This window comes from Garra rufa, chromosome 9 (assembly GCF_049309525.1).
Source record: "Garra rufa chromosome 9, GarRuf1.0, whole genome shotgun sequence".
In the NCBI taxonomy this organism is placed as follows: domain Eukaryota; kingdom Metazoa; phylum Chordata; class Actinopteri; order Cypriniformes; family Cyprinidae; genus Garra; species Garra rufa.
In genome coordinates, this window is record NC_133369.1 from 46,790,496 (window position 1) to 46,815,641 (window position 25,146).

The 25,146-nt window shown below is 37.0% G+C and overlaps 1 protein-coding gene across 2 annotated transcripts; it reads left to right on the forward strand.

The window, feature by feature from the left end:
• Positions 1-1,078: 1,078 nt before the first annotated feature.
• On the forward strand, positions 1,079-22,389 carry LOC141342236 (popeye domain-containing protein 1). 2 transcript variants are annotated; one of them, XM_073846643.1, is made up of 11 exons: positions 1,079-1,663; positions 1,755-1,863; positions 1,943-2,112; positions 4,719-4,729; positions 6,335-6,535; positions 10,298-10,422; positions 11,112-11,299; positions 11,395-11,503; positions 11,597-11,764; positions 13,171-13,312; positions 21,387-22,389. In XM_073846643.1, the coding sequence occupies exons 1-11, from the start codon at positions 1,170-1,172 to the stop codon at positions 21,515-21,517; spliced, it is 1,848 nt and encodes a 615-aa protein (XP_073702744.1). In that variant the 5' UTR covers positions 1,079-1,169; the 3' UTR covers positions 21,518-22,389. The 2 variants fall into 2 exon arrangements, with proteins under 2 accessions (XP_073702744.1, XP_073702743.1); XM_073846642.1 differs by lacking the exons at positions 1,079-1,663; positions 1,755-1,863; positions 1,943-2,112; positions 4,719-4,729 and adding an exon at positions 5,735-5,858 and having other exon boundaries at positions 6,314-6,535.
• Positions 22,390-25,146: the final 2,757 nt, after the last annotated feature.

The following is a 25,146-nucleotide window of genomic DNA, read 5'->3' on the forward strand; positions in this document are numbered from 1 at the left end:
AATAGGCTCATTCTCCAACTCCCCTCGAGTTAATAAGTTGAGTTTTACCGTATTGAAATCCATTCAGACGTTCTCCTGTTCTGGCGATATCACTTTTAGCATAGCTTAACATAGATCATTGAATCCTATTAGACCAATATAGCATCACATTCAAAAATAACCAACGAGTTTCGGTATTTGTCCTATTTAAAACTTAACTCTTCTGTAGTAATATTGTGTATACCGGCGGAAAATGTAAAGCTGTGATTTTCTAGGCTGATAAGATTAGGAGCTACACTCCCATTCCCGGCCTAACAGTCAAGGAAGTTTGCTGCCGTAATATGACCATAAATTAGTAACATCAACCAGAATAATGATTAATACTGTTCAGAACTGAGCATTTTCAAGTTCACATGTCCATCTACTCCTTAAAAGCATGAGATTGGTTAGGATAAAAACATTTGACTTGCTGTCTGTAAAGGAAGAGCTCAAGCTAGACTTCACCAGTGCTATAATTTTCCCCGGACTACTTAAAGTCCACTAGAAGTTCATAGCAGAGATTAAAAACAAAAGTAATCTCCATGTTCTCAGTCACATCCATATTGACACTCTGTGTATATTGATGGAGCTTAACAACCTAATCTCTCAGAATCAAAACATCAATCAATCAATCATTCAATCAGTTCATTTTTGGGCACCACAATCTAAGGGTGTATTTTGGTCACTTATTTATTTTTTCATACTATCAATTTCAAACTCAAATTATTAAAGTACTAATGCTGCACCCCAGATCTCCAGTATCAATGCAAAAAGAAATAAAACATAAATAAAAATATTTTTCTATAAGAAGAACCACTATGGCAAAAGTGTGGAGTGTTAAATAAGTGAGAAATTAGTGACTTAACAAGGTCACAAATGAAATCTCAAGACAGGATTTTAGTAGCAACCTCCCAGACAAAGTCACATCCTTAAATTAAAAAAATGACAACTGCATTACGTCTCCAAAGCAGCAGCCTTTGAGTAATACAAATTTCCTCTGGGGAGGCTGAAGGATTAGGTTTCTCTGTGCGCAATAAAGAGCTGTCGGTTCACAGGACCTTGAAGACAACCACAGAGCATATCTCTTCAGAGGAATACACGGTTGATATAGCCTATACGATTCTCGTTTGAACAATTATTTATTTTCTATTATGGATCATTTGGCAGAGAATAACCTGACAGCAGAGACTCTGGAATACCCAGTGTGCTCAGAATGGAAAGAAAATCCTGAAGGATCCGTGTTTCATCTCGCACATATACTGCTGGTTTTAGGATTTATGGGAGGCAGTGGCTTTTATGGATTACTCTACATGTTCAGTTTTTTAACGCTCGGGTTTTTCTGTTATTTGATCTGGGCATGGTCCGATCCCTGCACGACTGACACATTTTCATGGACTTTCGCGCTTTTCGCCATCTGTTTGGCACAAGTTGTTTATGTGTCCTACCAATTGCGCAGCGTCACTTTTGATAAGGAGTTCCAGGATCTTTACGACTATATGTTCAAAAAGCTGGGAGTATCGTTAATACATTTTGGGAAAATAGTGGAGTGCTGTGAGGGCGATATCTATACTATAGATAAAGACCACTGCTTCGCTGTGGAGGGTAAAACCTCCATCGACAAACTCTCAGTGCTTATCTCAGGCAGGTGAGTAAATGGACTTTTAATAACTTGAAATAATATGTCTATGTACAGTATGTGCTTTAAGACAACAAGCATTCGCTTTGTCTAAAAATAGGATACGAGTGACGGTGAACGGAGAGTTTTTGCACTACATCTATCCATTTCAGTTCCTGGACTCTCCAGAGTGGGATTCCCTCAGACCTTCAGAAGAAGGGTTTTTTCAGGTGACTATCTTTTGAATAAAGTGAGTGTTTGTGTTCCTACTGTAAACTTTGTAATGGGACAACTTCTTGTATTTTCCAGGTAACGTTACGTGCAGATAACCGGTGCAGATACGTGTCGTGGAGACGAAAGAAACTCTATCTGCTGTTCGCGCAGCACCGCTACATTGCAAAGATCTTCGCGCTGCTGGTGCGTAATGACATCGCGGAGAAACTCTTCTCTCTGAACGACAAGGCTTTCGACATCCGCGGGTTCCGCTATGATCTCCGGTTACCAAGCTTCTGTCACGGACCAGAGCCAGAAATAGAAAACACAAGTGAATCCCGGCCAGTGCTGGGACAGAGTGAAACCAAACCGGCTGAACAAGACTCTTGAGAAACGCACGCACCAAAATTCTGTAGTCTTAAATGATGGTGATTAATGGTACTTTTTGTCATGCATTGTTTTTATCTTTTATATTTCACACGCTTCATTTTGCCTTTGTCTGTCTCATTTCATTGTATTGACCCGAAGTCAGTGGTTTTTGTTCATTTTTCATGAAAAGAATCCCTTAAATGTTCAGAAGATGGAGTGGTTTTCAGTATGATACTTAATAAACTGTTGTAACACTATATCTAGGCATATTTGTGAAAACGTATAAATGAATGAGTGATTAACTATTTAGCATTACATGCAGGATAAGACCAGTTTTTCTGACAGCTTAAGTTACATTTTCACTCCACTTTTGTTGAGATGTTTTTTGACATAATTTGTATTGTCCTATGCTTATTTGTGTTTTAAACAGGTAAACAGAAACGTGTGATTTTCAACCATGTTCATTTCTCACTTTGGTTAACTTATCAATGTGATACATGGTTGTTTGAAATCTCGCACAGTCAAAACTTAAACCAGTGCATGATACTGTTGAAGTCAAAAGTTTACATACACCTTGCAAAATCTGCAAACTGTTAATTACTTTAACAGAATAGGAGGGAGGAGGAGGGATCGTACATAATGCATGTTATTTTTTATTTAGCACTGGCCTGAATAAGATATTTCACATTAAAGACATACACATATAGTCCACAAGAGAAAATAATAGTTTACACACACTTAATTCTTATTACTGTGTTGTTACCCGAATAATCCACAGGACATTTTGTCTTCTGGGAAAAATGTAAATATCTTCTGTAGCTTCTGAAGGGCAGTACTAAATGAAAAAAATATGTATTATTTTGGCTAAACAAGAAAAATTTACACATATTCATTCTGTTCAAAAGTTTTCACCCCGGCTCTTAATGCATTGTTTTTTTCTTCTGAAGCATCAGTGAGCGTTTGAACCTTCTGTGATAGTTGCATATGAGTCCCTCAGTTGAAAAAGTGTGAAAAGATTGATCTCAAAATCATACAGTCAATGTTGGAAAGGGTTTAAATACACAAAAATGCTGAAAAACAAAGAATTTGTGGGACCTGAAGAATTTTTTCTAAAGAACAGCAGCAGTTTAACTGTTTAGTACAAACAAGGGAACAACTCATGAACAACTAAGAAAAGAAAACAGATGTGGGTCATTCAGGTAACGGGAGTATTAAGAATCGTGTCAAACTTTATAAATTCAACTATTTACATTTTGGACAATATGCAAACACCTTTTTTGTGAAATATATTATTCAAGCCAGTACTAAATAAAAAAAAAATAATAATAACATGCATTTTGTATGATCCCTTTTATTTTGGTAAAATAATTAACATTTTGCAGATTCTGCAAGGTGTATGTAAATATTTGACTTCAACTGTAAATCCCTACAGACTTCTCATCTAAGAGCTTCACCAGTAACTTTAAATGTCGGCATTTAAATAGATATCATATTTGCCTGATGAAAAATGATCTGAGGGTGCTCTTTCTTAATTTAATTTTATTACAAATAAGGGTGTGTGGTGGAGCATGTTTTAGTATAGGCCTACCTCAATGTCAGACCAGTCACTCCTAAAAATAAAGGTGCTTCACGATGCCATAGAATAACCGTTTTTGTCTCAATGGTTCCATAAAGAACCTTTAACATCTGAAGAACCTTTCAGTTTCATAAAAGGTTCTTTTTGGCGAAAGAAGGTTCTTCAGATTATAAAAAGGTAAGAAAGAGTTAGTTCTTTAAAGAACTTTTGACTGAATAGTTCTTTGTGGAATCAAAAACGGTTCTTCTATAGCATCGCTGTGAAGAACCTTTTAAAAGCACCTTCCCAGATAGCAAGAACGTTTGGGCCAAATGTGGCTGAAAGCTGTCACGTTTGGCCTAGGTATGGCATGGCTGAGCACATATGGGCCAAACTTGTACCATATATGTTTTGCCATGGCTTTAGAATTGGAGGGAATTTTCATTTGGGTGACTTTTTGTATTAAGGTATATGGCCCATATGACAGTACACAGACAAGAGCCATATTTGGCTAGGCTATGGCACATCCTGAAATATGTTAACTTATGGTTAACATTTGGCTTTTACTTGGAAAAACACACATAACCTGCTAAAGTCATGTGTGGCTGGTTTGTGGTAGTCCAAATGTCAGCCCATTCATTCATTCTTCCTGTATTCCTATTGGTGGATTACTGAAAATTTGAAAATACATGTCCGTTATTTCCCGCTCTGCTCATGAGTCTACAACAGCCTTTGCCCAGACACACTCTTATTCAGGTAAGTGCAGTTTTGGTGTTTTAAATGTTTTCTAGGGAAGTAATGGTACGCTTATTCGTACAGAAAAAAAATGTGTGCTTAGGTATTTGTACCGAACAAACACAGTTTCGTTTTGACCACGATCATGTGCTGAATTCATATGCGTGAATAAAACGTCACTATACATACCTGCTGTCCAGAAATCATGATAAGATTTGGGTTTTGTTATTTTCGATAAGTCCAAACTTTAAAATTATGTCTATTATATCAGAAAATTTAAACGATAAATGCCTTTTTGACGCTCTTTGATGTTACGTGACAGACCGCTGTAAGTAATGTTACAAGCGGAGAGCGCATGAATGCGATCATCCTTTCTCCTTTCTACTAGTTATAACGTGATTTAAAAACTAACAAATCTTTCGTCTCACGTAATCTCAATTAGTTTGAATACCGTCGAAAAATGCTAATAAAACAGGATTACCTTTACCACCAGCGAGCTCTCATGTCATGGCTTGTTTTAATATTCAAATAATATCTAATACTAATTATGATATGCTAATAATCTTTTTTCTCTCCTTTTTTTCTGACAGATTGTGAAAGAAAGGCTGGTGAGACTTACTAAAAGTATCCATTTTTGTACATTTATTTACTCATTTGACATTTACACCACATTTTATGTTCTGTATTGTACTTCTGTTATTAAAATTGTATTATATTAAAAATGTCTGTGAATCAATTTTGTGTTTAATACGTGTTTAAAATTTACTGTGTAATTGGTATTTTAAATAAATAATAGATGTGGCATAAATATGGTTAAATTATGGCTTTTGATCTATCAGCCACATGTGGTCCACATAGGGGCCATTGCCCTTTACAGAACTCAGCCATATAAGAATACCACATAAGATCCATATATCAGCCACATCTGTTTTCATGATTTGGCTCATTTTAGGTTGGGTTATGGCACTGTTTTGTTTCGGTTCTGGTTAAAAAGATGTGGACCAGTTTTGGGCCGGGGAACCTAAACTTATCTGGGCCACACTTTAGCTGTTGGTATGGGCCAGATCCGGCCCAGAGGAAATTTGCTGACTGGGTTTATTTTTAAGTGTGTTGACAACAAAACAGACAATTAACAGACGCCTTCTGGTCACGAATGTCTACCTCTAGTGGTGGAGTCGCGTAAGAACGCAGAGGAGTGGCCGCTTGGTTTGTGCCCTTTTTAAGTCAATGCCTGTCATCTGGCTGGAATGCACTCCTCACACACTGCAGCTCTCAGCTCAGCTATAGCGGTGTTATCTTCTGCCTTAACATTCCTCCAGACCGCGCACATTAGAGTTTGAATCGACAACATCGGTGAGTAGACAATGTTTTAATTAATAGGCCATAATAAGCAGTTTCAAAATAACCTGTTTAAATAAAGCTATGTAAGACTAACACGGATCCCACTAGATAAACCATAATGTGGTTCTATAGAAAGTTTATTGGAGGTCAGTGACTGCACTTCTAGGATTGCAAATCTACGCATTTTCGGTTTCTGATTTCTGACAGCAGCCTATAGGCTATGTTCACGTCTCTATTCATTGCGCTGACTGACATTTATAACGTTTGTATTCAGTAGGCTAATTACGAAAGAGAAATGATTGATTGCAATTCAAATTTATTAAAAACGAAACATGACAAAACATAGCACGAAGCCTGCTTATTCAACGCAAAACCTCTTCTAAATAATTTTGGCGTCTGTTTGGCTTTGTTTATTTATGTGGCGGTTGAGGTTCTAACAGTTTACTTTCTGGCCATCTTTCCATCAGCTTGAAAACTTAAAATGTCAGACTCAAACTACACAACATCTCCACTGCCCTCCAGTGTCCTTCCATCAGTCCCTGGTGATTTAAACGTTACATTATGTCAGGACTGGGAACAGTCTCATCACCTGCTGTTCCACCTGGCCAACCTGAGCCTTGGTCTAGGTTTCCTCATCCCCACCACAATAGCGCTTCATATGATCGTCCTCCGACTGCTGCTGATGACAGGTACAGAGTGCCCTCTTATGGTGGTTTTGCAATGCGAATACATTTGTTTAGCTGAAAATAAATGCTAGTTGGGTCATTGCTGGGATTCGGTAATAGCTACTTCAGTGGTTAATGTTTCTAAAGTGGTGGTTTACCAAAATTAAATGTTTGAAACTTTTCACAATACTTATGACCATTATAATAAATAAAAAGAGTTATTGCATTTTAAAGGAACACTCCGCTTTTTTTGGAAATAGGCTCATTCTCCAACTCCCCCCGAGTTAATGAGTTGAGTTTTACCGTTTTGAAATGCATTCAGCCGTTCTCCTGTTCTGGCGATATCACTTTTAGCATAGCTTAGCATAGATCATTGAATCCAATTAGACCAATAGCATCATGTTCAAAAATGACCAACGAGTTTCAATATTTGTCCTATTTAAAACTCGACTCTTCTGTAGTTTTATTGTGTACTCAAACCGGCGGAAAATGTAAAGCTGTGATTTTCTAGGCTGATAAGATTAGGAACTACACTTCCATTCCGGCGTAATAGTCAAGGAAGTTTGCTGCGGTAACATGGCCGAAGCAGGCGCAGTAATATCACACCGGTCACATTGAACCTTAACTTGCTGGGAACTAATTTCAGGCGCTGTGTGATATTACTGCGCCTGCTGCATCCATATTACGGCAGCAAACCACCTTGACAATTTTGACCAAATGTGTAGTTACTGCGCTTTGCCTTTGGAGGGCAGTATTGGTCTAATAGGATTCAATGATCTATGCTAAGCTATGCTAAAAGTGATATCGCCAGAACAGGAGAAGGGCTGAATGGATTTCAAAACGGTAAAACTCAACTTATTAACTCGAGGGGAGTTGGAGAATGAGCCTATTTCCAAAAAAAAAAAAAAAAAGTGGAGTGTTCCTTTAAAGGAGTAGTTCACTTTCAGAAGAAAAATTTACAGATAATGTACTCACCCCCTTGTTATCCAAGATGTTTGTTTTTTTCTCTTCACTCATAAAGAAATGATGTTTTTTGAGGAAAACATTTCAGGATTTCTCTCCATATAATGGACTTCTATGGAGTTAGGGTATGTTGAAAAACCTCCATCACATTTTCTCCTCCAACATCAGAAGTACCGACCCAGTGTTTACAAAATGAACATGCAAAGATCAAACACCCTTTATAAAAAAAAGTAAAACAGCTATGTAGGACAATTTTAAAGTTCACTCTTAAAAATAAGGTGCTTTAAAGGGTTCTTCAAGTGATGCCATGGACGAACCATGTTTGGTTCCACAAAGAACATTTTAGTCAAAGGTTCTTTAAAGAACCATCTCTTTCCTACCTTTTTATAATCTGAAGAACCTTCTTTCACCACAAAGAACCTTTTGTGAAACAGAAAGGTTCTTTAGATGTTAAAGGTTCTTTATGGAACCATTTAGACAAAAAAGGTTCTTCCATGTCATTGTGAATCATCTTTATTTTTAGGAGTGTTGGAGGAGAAAATTAGATGGGAGTTTTTCAATATACTCTAACTGTCATGAACTGGAATACACAGAGTACACACAGAGCTGGACAAGACTAGCATTTGAGGTTAAAAAGTGTATAAATCGTGTATGTATGTGTGTGTGTGTATATATATATATATATATATATATATATATATATATATATATATATATATATATATCAGTGGCGATTTCTTTAAGACTGCAAGGGAAGCTCAGCTTCCCCTATAATGTCACAAAATTAATGGTCAAATTACGTACTATTGTATTAACATTTTATTGACTAAAAATGCGTTAGAAAACGTTAATCTCAAAGACGAGTTCGTTCAGAATCAGTTAGATATAGCAGGTCGGCTGACTTGATTTTCTTCTCATACATTCCCGTAGCGTCACTGTGCATTTCCCCGTTGAAGCCCAGCGTCCATTGATTTCAATGCGGCTGCTTTGAACGTTTTTCTTCAGTGCTTTGAAACTGTACGGTCATTGGATAAACGCTGCGATTATATCCCGGCCACGGACGCTCAGCGTCTCTGGGGGTGAATGAGGAGTGGGCTGGCCTGGACTCCGAGCTTCTGCGTGATGATTGGAGAGTCTGTCGAAAGATTGCATCTCCTTTTGACTGACAGCGATTTGGTACTATAAGGAATCACTGAAGCTATTCGTGCTCAGTCCCATCGTGGATTTCTCAAGTTCAGTCGAAATAAAAATTGCTGCAACCTATTTCTTTATATTTGCTTGGCGAAATTGCTTGATTTTCATCATACATTTCACACAATTATACACCACATTCCTTGTTTCACTTTTACAGAGTTTAATATTTTTTTTTAGATCGTTCATTCATTCATTCATATAGTAGGCTAGGCTAGCGTCTGGGTGAAACTGCACACGATGGCAGACACTGCTAATATTGTCGACCTGATTTTACTTTTAAATAAATAGACAATTTTATGATGTAGGCCAAAAATGAGCTTCCCCTATTTGACAGACCAATAGCCGCCACTGATATATATATATTTTTTTTTAGAAAATAACCAATTGTTTGCTAGATAAGCCCTTTTTTTCCTCGGGTGTGATCATTTAGAGCCCTTTGAAGCTGCATTTTGAAAGTTCAAACTTGAGGGCACCATAGAAGTCCATTATATGGAGAGAAATCCTGAAATATTTTCCTCAAAAAAACATAATTTCTTTGCGACTGAAGAAAGAAAGACATGAACATCTTGGATGACAAGGGGGTGAGTACATTATCTGTAAATTTTTGTTCTGAAAGTGAACTACTCCTTTAATATTTTTTATCATAAAATAATAATGTCTTATGTCTATCTTAAAACAAGCATTTTGTCATGTCCCTGTGGCACTTCACTGAGTTTGTACTTAGAAAATTATTAACAAAAAATGTGCATAGTGTATGTGATTTGCCAATAATGCATTTATTTGTGTTCCTTTCTTGTGAAGAATATTATCTAAAAAAAACTGCAAGATATTTTATAAAAAACATACTTTAACATTATGTCCCTCAGTCTGAACTCAACCCTGTCACACTAACCATTCTTCACCCATAATAATTTAGACTCTGCTCATATGTGACATTATTTACCAGAAATTACATAATTCAGGTCTCTTAGTAGTATCATATTTTTTGTTCATATTTTTGAAGCATATTATAGTCAGGGAGGGTACTGTCTGGCTGAACAACTCAACCACGACCAGGGGAAAATTATTATTTTTCAACATTTTATTTTAATCTATAAGTATGTACAATGCACTTGTTTAACTGCTGCCATATATGGTCTACTCTCCTAACTACATGAGGAGCAGTGGCCATTTTGAGTGAAAAACCTCACCCCCATCATAAATATATGTATTTCCCATTGTTACAGTGTTGTAAATGTGACAGAGTTGAGTTATTTACTTCACTTATTAATAATTTTATTGGGGAAAAAGATAGTTTCATCAAATATATACTTATATACAAATATATACTAATAAATCGTGACAACTCATATTTTTGTTATAAATTTTTTTGATGTAATATTTCCTAAATCAGATATTGCACCCACATTTGCAGCAGAAAGACAATGTTGGGCAGGCATATATGTTGACCCAGAAATAAGGGGACAATATAAGAGAAATACAAAAGCAAAAATTGTAATTGAAGGCAATGTATCCCTTCAAATGTGTTACAGACTTCAACCCTGTCACATTAATATATTGATGTTGTATTGATTCATAACAGTGCACAGCTTTGTTGGATTTTAAATGCTTATCTTTGTTGGCTTTCAGGGTGCTCTCTGTTCATAGCATGGGCTACATTATATAGATGCACATTGGATGTGATGGTGTGGAATGTGGTTTTCCTTCTGGTGAACTTCATGCATTTCTTCTTCCTGCTTTATAAACGCAGACCGGTGAGTACAGTCACCAGTGAGCAAGCTATATATAGATTTCAGATAAACAGGTCAAATACCATGATTTGTATTGAGAAAAGAGGATGTTGTCTCTTCTCTGATGTCCTTATGAGTGGGAAATGTAATTTCTGTTCAGTGGCTAGTAATGATGGTCATGCTGCCTGTGAATGAATTTTGACTTTCTCATTGCATTTAAATCAATATACTGTTGATGTCAAAAGTTTACATTGCATATGAGTCCCTCAGGTGTCCTCAGTGTGAAAAGATGAATCTCAAAATTATACAATCATTGTTGAAAGGGGTTCAAATACACAAAAATGCTGAAAAACCAAAGAATTTGTGGGACCTGAAGAATTTTTCTAAAGAACAGTGGACAGTTTAACTGTTCAGATTCAGAATAACTATCACTACACAAAAAACAAACAAAAACACAGCTGTGGATTATTCAGGTCACAACGCAGTATTAAGAATCAAGTGCATGTAAACTTTTGAACAAGGTAATTTTTATAAATTCAAACTATTATTTTCTCTTGTGGACTATATGTGGTGTTTTATGTGAAATATCTTTTTAACATGCATTTTGTATGATCCCTCTTATTCTGGTAAAATAATTAACATTTTGCATATTCTGCAAGGTGTATGTAAACTTTTGTCCTCAACTGTACCTGTTTATGTTGTTCAATTTCCAGATCAAGATCGACAGGGAGTTGAAATCACTATACAAGCGCATGTTCGAGCCCCTGCATGTACGTGAAGCTCTGTTTCAGAGGCTCACCGGCCAGTTCTGTACCATCCAGACCCTAAAGAAGGGCCAGGTCTATGCAGCAGAAGATAAGACCTCTGTTGACGAGCGTCTCAGCATTCTTCTCAAAGGAAAGTAGGTGCTTCAACTCACCCAGAATCCACATTTGCTTTTTAGCTCTCCTATGTGTATTGTTTTTGAATTCTCTGACCAAGTTTTGCATTTGACAGGATGAAGGTATCATACCGTGGCCATTTCCTGCATAATATTTACACCAACGCCTTCATCGACTCTCCAGAATTCAGGTCGACTCAGATGAACAGGGGTGAGAGGTTTCAGGTAATGTGTTTAAAGTTTATATTTGAAACATTTTGTGGAAAGTAGACTAAAAAAGTAGACATTTATCTGTCACATGCACATGAATATACACAGGTGACAATTGCTGCTGAGGAAAACTGCAAGCTCTTGTGCTGGTCTAGAGAGCGTCTGACTTACTTCCTGGAGTCAGAGTCTTTTCTGAACGAGGTGTTCAGGTATCTCATTGGCAAAGACATCACCAACAAGCTTTACTCTCTCAATGATCCAACACTGAGTGACAAGGTAAGAACCTGGTCTTGGCAGAGTAGATCTGCTAAGCATTCCACGGCTGCCACTGCCAATAAATATACATACATTCTGCTGTAAGAATGTAGATAAGTGGTGCTGGGGGAGGTGGAGGGTGTCAACATACTATTTAAATGCTGAGCAAGCAATCTACTTGGCTAGTTGCACATGGCCGCCATGTTGGATTTTCAGTCAGCGAGTGTGGATATAGAGAATTTCGGTTCTGCTAAGCCTGTGCAGAGAACCAGAAAAACCTAAATATTTCCTTTTATACAATGCCTTTTTTTTAAAAGGGGTCATCGAATGCCCATTTTCCACAAGTTCATATGATTCTTTAAGGTCTTAATAAAAAGTCTCTTATATACTTTGATTAAAAATTCTCAACAGTAGTGTAAAAAAAACGCCCTTTTAAATTGTCAAAATCAGCTCTGCAAAATTTCAGCTCATTTTAAGACATGGCAATTAGAGTCTTCCTCTGCACCTGAGTCGACACAGTGAGGATCGTATTCGGAAGGTTTCAGCTCGGTGAGGGCGGGGCTAAGGTAACACGCTAATGTCAATCAAATGTATTTCGTCACAACGACAAGAAGCTAAAAATGATCTGATTTTAAAAAGGGGATATTACTTTTAAAGAATACAAAAATTCCACTTGGTTGATTTTTATCATTGTAGGGTGGTTGTGTACACAAACTACCAACACACATTAATGTGCAAACAACATGTAAAAGTTAGTTTTGCACCTGATGACCCCTGTAAGTTAGTTACAGTCATTTTTTTTCATGATTTGTTATGTTGCAAAAAAAAAAAAAAATCCTTTATTTTCCATCAGTCTACATCTATACACTAGGGATGCTCCAATCAGGATTTTTGCAGACGATACAGAGTACTGATTTCGTGTCATGGTGATCGGTTGATACCGATGCCGATTCCCATGCTTTGAACTTTATATAACTGATATGTAATCTCTCTGATCAACATTCTTCTTTTTCAGATAAAGTATTACTAAAGATGTTGCTTTTGTTATATTTTGTTAGTTTTTTACAGTAATTATGTAATATATGTAATGCACGTAACTATTGTTTTAACAGAGTAATAAATAATCACTCATTATACAGTGAACATTTTAATATGCTTTCAAGATTGGGTTTATGTCTAAGGTGTGCAATTATTTTCAGCGTAACGTGCACAGCTTTTTTTTCCCTTAGCAATTATTCTTTATAAATATCCGTATCTCAGTTCTATACATCTATTCACATACACACATCGCCAAAGCTCACTGACGCCATCTTGTGCAACTAGCCAAATGGATGCAGAATGTAATGTAATTGTAATGTCTCTATGAGTTTTACTAAGGACATCATGTGGTAGTGATTATAATTAAAGCTATGATGATTGAACCATAGGCTGTGAAGAAAATGGACCGTCAGCCAAGCCTATGTTCTCAGCTGTCTATGATGCAGATGAGGAACAGCATGGCTAGCACCAGTGACACAGATGATGTGCTCAACCAGATCCTGAGAGGCGGGTCAACTGGGTCATCACTCCGTAAGTCTACACACATTTCTCTCGAGCTACAGTATCTATCACTAATCAGTCAGTGCTGAGCTGTATTTCAAGCACTAACCATAATTTACTCAATAGGCCATGTATGCTCCGATATCAAACTCCAGAACACACATCTCACTCATCTCTGTCTTTTCTAACTGTATTTAAAATTTCAAGACATGTCTAATTTGCATTGTTCATCTCCACTCTGAACTCCATCTGTTCCAGTGTGAGTCGCTAATAGGATACTAAGTGTTTGGTATTGCACAATACATTGGTGTGATTTCAAACTATTAATATCGGGTGTATCCCTGATGTTCTCTCCTCCTGTTCCTTCTCTAGCTGTGACCTCAGATCGGGCCTGATGGGGTGTAAGATGGTTTCTTTTTTTCTCACTATCTTTCTCTTCCTCAACCCCAACAAAATTTGTCACTTTTGAACATAACCAAAAAGTAGATTAACTCCCTTCTAGTAGTCAAAACAAGTGACTTCTGATAACCAGACCTGTTATGAAGTTAACCTTTAACATCCCAAAAACTGCATTTGATGAGTTTGTCCATAACTTTCATGCCATATGTCGCCATACAATTTTCAACTAAACTCGTCAGATCAATATGCGCACTACACTGTATATATTATTTACACTGATCAGCCAAAACATTGAAATCCCCTGCCTAATATCATGTAGGTCCTCCTCATGCTGCCAAAACAGCTCAGATGCATCGAGGCATCACACACAACAAGACCTCTAAATTTGTTCTGTGGAACTTAATGGATCTGGCACATTAGCCAGATCCTTCAAGTCTTGCCATTTGCAAGGTTAGGCCACATTGGATTGGGTTTGTCGGTCTAGCACATCCCTCAGATCTATCTATAAGACATTATTTTTCGCTTGTTGCCGAATACAGGTGCATCTCAATAAATTAGAATGTTGTGGAAAAGTTCATTTATTTCAGTAATTCAACTCAGATTGTGAAACTCATATTTTGAATAAATCCAATACACAGACTGAAGTAGTTTAAGTCTTTGGTTCTTTTAATTGTGATGATTTGGCTCACATTTAACGAAAACTTTTCACCAATTCACCAGTGTTGTTTTTGACAACCATCTTAGATTTAGTCTTAGTCTTAGTCTTTTGGACTAAAATGGTTATTAGTTTTAGTCAAATTTTAGTCACTTCTATATGTGATAGTTTTAGTCCAATTTTAGTCGACGAAAAGTCAAAAAGGTTTTAGTCTAGTTTTAGTCGACGAAAAGTCAAAAATGTTTTAGTCTAGTTTTAGTCAAAAAAAGGGGAAAAAGTAGTCTTTTAACAAATTAATGTAGGTCAGTAAGTATTTTGCTGTTGGGTAGTGTCACTTAAGTTCTGAAAATAGCAGATCTATAGTTCAACACAATGTGAGCTTCCGGATCAACTATTTTCACCAATAATTACAATAATGAAGGAATGTTTTAAAACATAAAAGACAAACAAGGATGGAATGCTATACTAGTATGGCAAGGAGTTTTTAATGCTAAAACGGCTTGCCATAGCGGCAGATATTTTCCGGTTTTAATTGGCATGCACAATAAGCAGAAATGTCATGCATTTTAAACGTCTGACGGACCAACCACTAACATTTTCGTCTATTCTCGTCTCGTCAACGAAAACTCACACACGTCTCGTCATGTTTTAGTCATCAACAAGCCATTTTTATTTCGTCAACGTCTCGTTATCGTCATGGAAAAAAGTGGCGTCAACAAAATGATTTCGTCATCGTCATCGTTGACGAAAACAACACTGCAATTCACCATCTTAACAAATTAGAATATGGTGACATGACAATCAGCTAATCAACTCAAAACACCCGCAAATGTTTCCTGAGCCTTCAAAATGGCCTCTCAGTTTGGTTCACTAGGCTACACAATCATGGGGAAGACTGCTGATCTGACAGTTGTCCAGAAGACAATCATTGACACCCTTCACAAGGAGGGTAATGCTGGCTCCTTGCCATACTGCATACTAGATGATTTTAAGGCCTATTTTAAGACCCATTTGCACCCATAAACGGGGGGTGTGGCCCAATTCGAGACTTATCGCAAGCAATTTTTTGTCCAAAAATCCTCTGTTGTGTGGTGTCAATACGATTATTTATCTGCTCTCGGTCAAGACAGAGCATCCCTGAACTCAAATCTTAAATAAAAAACATGTTTGATATTTAGGATTTTTGTTCAGGCTGCTTCTGACGTGATACCTGCGATATCCAATGAGAGCGAGCTAGCGTCACTTACTCGATGTTGTGTGCTTCTATAGCTGAAACGTGATAGCCACAAAAATGCAATGAAAGCAGAATACATTCCCCATATTCTTCTTCATACTTTGTTTTTCACAGTGAAGCAGAACATGCACCGGGAGAGCCAGCTGACAACATTCATTATCTTCCATTTGTTTTTCTTCTCTAGTCACATTTGATCTCGCAAGTCTCCATGAGATCTCGTGTCACTGTGAAATCGTTCCTACAGCCAACAAGTGTGTGGTCTCTAGGTCTGGTCGAATTATCTAGTGCGCGTGTTCAGAGGTATCTAAGGCTAAAAATCTGTAGAAACTCTTCATGTCTGTGGTCTCCCACAGATTTAAAATCGGTTAAAACTTGAAAATCGTCTAGTGTGCAGCCAGCTTAAGCCACAAACATTCAATGACAAAGAAGCTGGCTGTTCACAGAGTGCTGTATCCAAGCATGTTAACAGAAAGTTGAGTGGAAGGAAAAAGTGTGGAAGAAAAAGATGCACAACCAACAGAGAGAACCCCAGTCTTGAGAGGCTCGTCAAAATCAATTAAAGAATTTGGGTGAACTTCAAAAAGAAATGGACTGAGGCTGGGGTCAAGGCATCAAAAGCCACCACACACAGACGTGTCAAGAAATTTGGCTATAGTTGCCGTATTCTTCTTGTTAAGCCACTCCTGAACCACAGACAACGTCAGAGGCGTCTTACCTGGGCTAAGGAAAAGAAGAAATGGACTCTTGTGTTCTTTTCAGATGAGAGCAAGTTTGTATTTCATTTGGAAACCAATGTCCTAGAGTCTGGAGGTAGGGTGGAGAAGCTCATAGTCCAAGTTGCTTGAAGTCCAGTGTTAAGTTTTCACAGTCTGTGATGATTTTGGGGTGCAATGTCATCTGCTGGGCTCAGTTTTTCAAAAGTAATCCAGTGGGATTTTGGATCACGGTTTGGATCAAATCTTGGAAATAGGTTTTTTAAAAGTAAGAGGGATTTTGAATTAAGATCAGACCATGTAATCCAATCTTGCATTTGATTTGGATCAAACCTGCCCTTTGGGTTATTCAAAACTTTGAACTCAGATTGGGATCTATTTGATAAAAAAAAAAAAAAAACAGGATTATCCTGATTCCATCAGAAGGGTGGATTCAGTTGTGATTTTTTTGAACCAAATAAACCAAATAAAATAAAAAAAGTTTTATTTTTTAAGTGAATGATCACAAACTTAATGGTTACTGATGATATATTCCTTCAAATTTGAAGCCTGTCACATCTATATGGTACAACAACTAAATAATATCAAAGCTATCAGATGTCAAATAAATGTCACTGTTGCTCATAGCTCTATAATTCCACAGTATATTAATGGCAATGACCACAACAGACATACTCAGTCATTCAATAGCCTAATTAAAAGTAATTTCATCTCTATTGCATGTCCAGTGTGTCCTTCGTTATGTAAGAACATTGGTGGCTGTTCTGGTTCTACATCAGGCTCAGGTTCATCAAAAATGTCATCAAGAGGGACATGATGCCTGGTTGCAATATTATGCAAAACAATGCATGCAATGATTATGTTGCAAGCCACCTTAGGTTGCACTCGCAAGTAGTTAAGACATTTAAATTAAAATTAAAACAGTTGAAACAAACAATAGCTAAGGTGCAATTTCGGCCACTGGTATTTGGCCTACCTGTTTTTCTTTGCTAAGCCAGTAGGCTACACTGTTGGTTCCATTTAAAGTCCCCCTGAAATCAAAATTAAAGTTTTTTGGCTTTTAGTATGAATATATTAGCCTTAAGGTTATCTATAAGCTAGTGTGCTGCAAAACAAAGACAAAATTCGCGTTTACAAGATATGGGCATTCAAACCTTACAGTCTCGTCACTTCCGCCAATATGAATCAAGGATTTGGATGATATCACCGCGCACTTCAGTTTCTCATCAAACGCTCTGTCCAATCAAATGCTCTATAGAGTCCGTAATGTCCCGCCCCTTACACACAGAGACGCATTAATCCGGAGCAGATCATATGCGCTCCTATGTGCGGTCGGCATGTATTAAACTACACAGCCTCAGCATGATTATGATCACTATTTCGTTTTAGCAAGTTTCATATTGAATCTGTGGGGTAATTTATTAGTCTGTGGCTGTCATAAGCTCACAAATGCGGCTTTACCGAGCTCAACGGCTCTGGCCCGAGCAGATATGAATGGAACGCTATTGGCTATTCAAAATTAGTGGGCGGGGCTTGTATACTAATTTATTTACAACACCTCTCTGTTGAAAAAAGCAGCATATGATGGTTAGGTATGTTTTGTAGCATGGCTGCTGGTTTGAGCTGGTTTAAACTGGTCCTTAGCTGGTCATGTGCTGTTCCAAATAGCTCATGCCCATCTTAAACCAGCATACCCAACCAGCATATGCTAGTTTTTTTCAACAGGGCTGTCTTGTTTTAATGTTGTGGCTGATCATTGTATATGGTTTCACATCTTTTGTATCACTCCACACTCTTTTTTTTAATAAAATCAGTACTTCATATGCATTTAATTATTTATTAGGCAAATAGCCACATATTAATAGGGTCCAGAACACTGTTGTTGTTGTTGTTTTTGTTAATTTTTTTTTTTTTTTTTTTTGCCAGTTGAATATACATCATCTTCTGTAGTTGAGGTTTGCATACCCCTTTTCTCTCCTAAGTTTTTAACCCCTTTTGGAAATTCAGTGTAATTTATTGTTATAGATATAATTCAGGTATGATTTATAGGCAGTATTTTAATTTCTGAATGCTTCTAATATATGATGTAACAATGCCTCATTTACTGAACTCAAGTGTCACTCTGACCCACTACTCCAAAACAGCAACAAAAATAAATGTTTTGAAGCTACATGAAGCAGTGTTTCAAAAGCACTTAACATTAGTATACAATGTTTTTACTAGCATATTCCATGCCAAGAACCTATTAGCCCTTGCCACCTGGAGCTTCAAGACTGAACTTCAGGTTATGTAAAATCTGCTAATTGGCTAAATTAGGTGGTTTAGATCAATTAGTGACCACAGGTGCTGGAGGTTAGTAAAAGTATATAATACCCTCAGCTTGTGACTTGTGTTGATAGCTTGTGGCTATTTTTTTTTGTTTTGTTTTGTTTTTTTGGAAATGACATTTCATGTGATTAAGATGTTGAAAAGTTACTGACTAGAATGTGTCATGAAGTTTGTGAGTGTATATAAAAAAAAAAGATTTAGAGAACATAGGGAAAAAGTTATCTTTTGTGATTAGGTTATTTGTATTTAAGGAGGGGAGAGGGGGCTGCACAGTCTTTCCTTTTGCTATTTGATAACTCAGTGGGTAGAGCTACTTGTCTACTTGTTATTCCAGAAGGAAAAACAATGCATTAAAAGCCTTTTTTTATTTTGCCTAAATATCATATTTTTCTTAGTTTAGTATTGCCCTTCAGAAGCTACAGAAGATACCTACTTGTTTCCCAAAAGACAAAATCAGTTAAATTTACCCTGATCTTCAAATTCAAAAAGTTTTCACCCCCGACTCTTAATGCATTCTGAAGCATCATTGAGGGTTTGAGATTTTAGAATGAGATTTTACTCATTCTGGTAAAATAATTAACATTTACCAGATTCTACAAGGTGTATGTAAACTTAATTATACTGTATCTCCTAATAATATGATGGTAAGATTAGTAATTCGAATGTAATAATGATTAATACAATTATATTTAAATGTTTATTTTTAAGATCAGAACTCTAGAGATTTTATTATGTGGGGCAATACAAATCATGAAATGCAATACAATGTCTGATGTATTATATTTAAACAAAATTGCTTGCTGAAGAAGTTTTAACTTTTATCAATTAGATGACAGAAGTCATGTAGTAGTTTGTGTACAGCAGATTTTTCCAGCTCAAATTTATTTACGTTGATAATTTAGAGGCCTTTTTATATAGAGGAATTTTGTGTATCAATTGATACAGCAAGATTTAAACATCTTGGGGCCAGGGGCCAGTTGTTTAAAAAGTTTATTCTGGATCAGAATGATCTGGATTTGGAAATCCCATGTTTTGCTATCCAGGATCAGGTTATTTAGATTTAGAAATCTTAAGTGTGTATCTGGATCAAGGTGATCTAATCAAATTTTGCTTTGAAAAACCGGCACAAAAGTAAGATAGATGTAACATAATCTTGGATAGCAAAACATTGGACATGGGATTTCCAAATCCAGATCATTCTGATCCAGATTATTAAAGGGGTATGCACACTAATGCACATCAGATATTAATCAATGTTACAATAAAAAAAAACTTCTTTCATACTGTGGTCACACTAGAATTCGGACATGCAATGCCCATAATACAAAATTGCCCGTCTCTGTTGTGTCTTTTTTTAAAAACATAAATTCCGCAAATAAGAAATTATACGTTCTAAGCTCAAACTGACATGTCTGATTCAACGTCTTCAAATGATTCCAGAATGCAGAATTCAAATTTTGTAATGCAGTAAAATTAGCATGATCCTGATTTTCCAGCATGCCTATTAATGAGAATGAATGGAACAAAAAGTGTAGTGTGACCAATCCCTTAGGCACAAGACTTACAGTAAAAACTGTAAGTCTTGGGCTGATTCCCAGCCCAACCATTTTGGGTACTGCTAATTTTCTATAACTTGCACAGAGTGTATATAACAAACTTGTAATTTGTATTGTTTGATTTTATTCACATTACTGTGATATTTTTGAGCTGTGGAAACAGTTAATAATGTTAAAGGATAACTATTGCCAAAATGCAATGTTTTTTTTTTTACTGTAAACGAGACAAACTTATATCTAAAAGCATAATTATGACAAACGAGCCGTTTTTTGAGATTTGACTGTGATTTCATTTTGTGGGCAATGGCCGGTGAATGGGAGTACTAAAGGCATAACTTTGAGCGCATCAAAATCGATATTTTTACAACACTAAGAAGGCTCGACACACCATGAAACTTTGCTCGAAGTATCGCCTGAGTCTCTACACATGAACTCGAGCATTAAGAACATTGTTTGTGTACACAGAGTTTACTAAAAAGAAAGGTTTTGAACAACTCACTTTCACTGTTTGAGTTTCCGCTCGCGGCCGTCTTGCCGGTCAAGAAGTGTCGATCTCCGAATGCAAATGAATGGACTCCATAGGACGAAATATTAAGCTTATATGAGGCTCTTTTTACAACTAGAAGGTTAATATTGTTTTTCACTTGCGACAAAACAATGAATTAGCCGTGTATTTATATGGAAATATGCTTTAGGAGCTATCCATCTTTACTCTCCTCGCATTCAGAGATCGACACTTCTTGACTGGCAAGACGGCCGCGAGCGGAAACTCAAACAGTGAAAGTGAGTTGTTCAAAAACTTTCTTTTTAATAAACTCTGTGTACACAAACAATGTTCTCAATGCTCGAGTTCATGTGTAGAGACCCAGGCGATACTTCGAGCAAAGTTTCATGGTGTGTCGAGCCTTCTTTGTGTTGTAAAAATATATATTTTGATGCGCTCAAAGTTATACCCTTAGTACTCCCATTCCCCAGCCATTGACCACAAAACGAAATCACGGTCAATCTCAAAAACGGCTCGTTTGTCGTAATTATGCTTTTAGATATAAGTTTGTCTCGTTTACAGTAAAAAAAAAAAACAGCCCAGGTTGCATTTTGGCAATAGTTATCTTTTAGGAGAATGATAGGAAGTTTTGTCTCTATATGACTTTATATAATCGTAACTACATACTGTAATTATGAAAGCCTCAAAAACATCATTTCTTTTTTTTTTCTCCAGAGAAAAATCCTCTGCCAAAAACATCCACGACTATGAAGCCAATTGAAGAAGGAATGGAAGATGATGTTTTTGAACCTGAATCCCCCACTACATCCCAGAACATTTCCAGGACCCCAAGAGAAGACATGTAAAATATATATTATTACCCTCACAGTCTTAGACTTCTGTTTCAATTGATGTTCTATAAAAAAGAATGTAAATGAACTGAACAGGAAAAGATGAGAGATGAGAGGTATTCTAGTTACAGATTTACCTTTAAAATAGTTTGAAAACCATCTCATATAATAGTTTCTATAAATAATAATATATATATATTTTTTAACTTGTATCATCATGAAAGATTAATACAAACATCAGATGACATAACTGTGGTAATCATACACGTACACTCTTAAAAATAAAGAAGCTTTAAAAGGTTCTTCACAACAATGCCATAGAAGAATCATTTTTGGTTCTACAAAGAGCCATTCAGTCAAAGGTTCTTTGAAGAACCATTTCTTTCTTACTACTTTTTTTTTTTTTTATAATCTGAAGAGCCTCCTTCCACCACAAAGAACCTTTTATGAAACAGAAAGGTTCTTCAGATGTTAAAGGTTCTTTATGGAACAATTTAAACAAAAAAGGTTCTTCTATGGCATCGTGAAGCACCTTTATTTTTAAGAGCGTAGGAAAAAAAGTGATTACTTCTCAACCATCAGTAAACCTGGTACCATTTTTGATACAAAGTTCATCCATGTGCATGTGTCCATTTTCTTGCATGTTTCTGTTTTTCTAAGTCATAATTTCTTGTGTGATACGTTAACAGTCAATATTATAGTAAAATGAATCGCATTATTACACTTTAGTAAATATCTGGATCTTTTCTCACTTAGGGTAAAGCAATGATTAAGTGTACACTGGATTTGAATGCCGTGTTGCTGCTTTTTTTATGTGACTATTGTGTGTTTAAAGTCACACTGATACTTGAAATCACTTTTTTTAAAATAAAGTTTGGCAGTATGGACATGCGTTTTACTTGAGTATTTCATTATTGCTTTTTTCTAACACAAAAATAGATGTGCTTAACATTTAAGTAATTTCATAGTCAAACATCTGTGGTAAGATTTAAAAAAAGAAAGTAATTTTATTTATCATACATTAAAGTGATAAAATGAGTGATCTAATGTACAGTTGTGGTCAAAAGTTTTTAGAATGACACAAATATTAGTTTTCACAAAGTTTGCTGCTCAACTGCTTTTAGATCTTTGTTTCAGTTGTTTCTGTGACGTACTGAAATATAATTACAAGCACTTCATATGTTTCAAAGGCTTTTATCGACAATTACATGACATTTATGCAAGGAGTCAGTATTTGCAGTGTTGGCCCTTCTTTTTCAGGACCTCTGCAATTCGACTGGGCATGCTCTCAATCAACTTCTGGGCCAAATGCTGACTGATAGCAACTAGAGCTCTTCACAGAGGACCCGAGACCCGAGGACCCGTGCGGGTTCGGGTCTATATTTTAAATGGTCAGCCGGGTCCTGGTCGGGTCCAAATCTATTACTTCGGGTCCCGGGTATGTTTAACTTGTGTGTAATACCCGAGTCGATCGGAGAACATCGCACCTGCCAGTGTCAGTCACCACTTTGCACGTGTTTTGTAACTTGCAACTTGCAAAATTATGATAAGAAAAGTGTGAGAGGGAAATAAAAAAAAGAAGATTGTAAACATGTAAATGTACTGGCAAGGAGGTCTGTATGCAACGCTACTAACAGTAGTTTACACCAAAAAGTTTTTTTTTTCTTCGCAACTTATTTATAGTTAATAGCAGTTTGCTGTGCAATATGTGCCGATCGGGTACAGTCGGGTCTGTGTCTTCCCAGCCGGGTTCGGGTCCAACTAGTACATTTAAGGTATTTTTCGGATCTTCACGGGTTCGGGTCCCACTTTAAAATAAAATACGGGTCCGGGTCGGTTCCGTCCAGGACATTTACGGGTATCTTCGGGTTCGGGTACGAATTTTTGGACCCGTGAAGACGTCTAATAGCAACCCATTCTTTCATAATCACTTCTTGGAGTTTGTCAGAATTAGTGGGGTTTTGTTTGTCCACCCGCCTCTTGAGGATTGACCACAAGTTCTCAATGGGAGTAAGATCTGGGGAGTTTCCAAGCCATGGACCCAAATTTTCAACGTTTTGGTCCCCGAGCCACTTAGTTATCACTTTTGCCTTATGGCACGGTGCTCCATTGTGCTGGAAAATGCATTGTTCTTCACCAAACTGTTGTTGGATTGTTGGAAGAAGTTGCTGTTGGAGGGTGTTTTGGTACCATTCTTTATTCATGGCTGTGTTTTTGGGCAAAATTGTGAGTGAGCCCACTCCCTTGGATGAGAAGCAACCCCACACATGAATGGTCTCAGGATGCTTTACTGTTGGCATGACACAGGACTGATGGTAGCGCTCACCTTTTCTTCTCCAGACAAGCCTTTTTCCAGATGCCCCAAACAATTGGAAAGAGGCTTCATCGGAGAATATGACTTTGCCCCAGTCCTCAGCAGTCTATTCGCCATACTTTTTGCAGAAGATCAATCTGTCCCTGGTGTTTTTTTTGGAGAGAAGTGGCTTCTTTGCTGCCCTTCTTGACACCAGGCCATCTTCCAAAAGTCTTCGCTGTGCATGCAGATGCGCTCACACCTGCCTGCTGCCATTCCTGAGCAAGCTCTGCACTGGTGGCACTCCGATCCCGCAGCTGAACTCTCTTTAGGAGACGATCCTGGTGCTTACTGGACTTTCTTGGATGCCCTGAAGCCTTCTTAACAATGCAGTGGAAAGTTTTTTTTTTCAGGATTAAGTTAATTTTCATGGCAAAGAAGGACTATGCAATTCATCTGATCACTCTTCATAACATTCTGGAGTATATGCAAATTGCTATTATAAAAACTTAAGCAGCAACTTTTCCAATTTCCAATATTTATGTAATTCTCAAAACTTTTGGCCACGACTGTAGATCTGGTGGCCAGCAATATACAACATACTATAAAACAGGGGTGCCCAACCCTGTTCCTGGAGATCTACTATCCTACAAAGTTCAGCTCCAACCCTGAACAGACACACCTGAACCAGCTAATTAATCTCTTAAGTAGCACTTGATAATTACAGACAGCTGTGTTGGAGCAGGGCTGGAACAAAAATCTGCAGGTAGGTAGATCTCCAGGAACAGGGTTGAGCAGCCCTGCTATAAAATCTTTACAGGGTCTTCCCTAGGAATTTTCTGTTCCTCTAAATTACATTTTTGAATTCTGCTATCCTTGGATTGTTTCGTCTGTGGCAAAGGGCACCAAAGAATGCTTTCCGAACAAGACATACAGTCACATCTTCAGTATTATTTGTCTCTAGACCACTGTTTTCTCATTCATTTTTTCTGCACTATTATCCAGGACTTTTGAGACCACCAATCATTGAATAGTGACATTTGTCTTAGCAAAATGTCACCTCTGCAGTAGGTGTAATATCCAATGCCACAGTTTTGTTTCCTTCTGTAGTCAACAAAGGTGAAATTGTTGTAAAGTGCCATCTGCAATCTTTTCTTACTGGAGAACTCACTGGTTAGGATTATCTTATAAATGAATAACTGAATTGAAAATTGTAGCTGTTTTTAGAAATTTTCTGTAGTACCCTGTACTAAACATTATAAGAAAATAACTACTCAGACCAAGGCACTCAAAAATCTTCTTAAGAATAAAAAGCCTTTATTCACATGGCTTAACAATTAAAAACAGATAC

What these genes read in the sequence shown, in the direction of transcription:
- LOC141342236 (XM_073846643.1), top strand. Translation starts at nt 1,170, where the DNA reads ATGGATCATTTGGCAGAGAATAACCTGACAGCAGAGACTCTGGAATAC. An exon ending in TCAGTGCTTATCTCAGGCAG is followed by an intron (nt 1,664 to 1,754) that starts GTGAGTAAATGG and finishes GTCTAAAAATAG; the next exon opens with GATACGAGTGACGGTGAACG. An exon ending in CCGACTGCTGCTGATGACAG is followed by an intron (nt 6,536 to 10,297) that starts GTACAGAGTGCC and finishes GTTGGCTTTCAG; the next exon opens with GGTGCTCTCTGTTCATAGCA.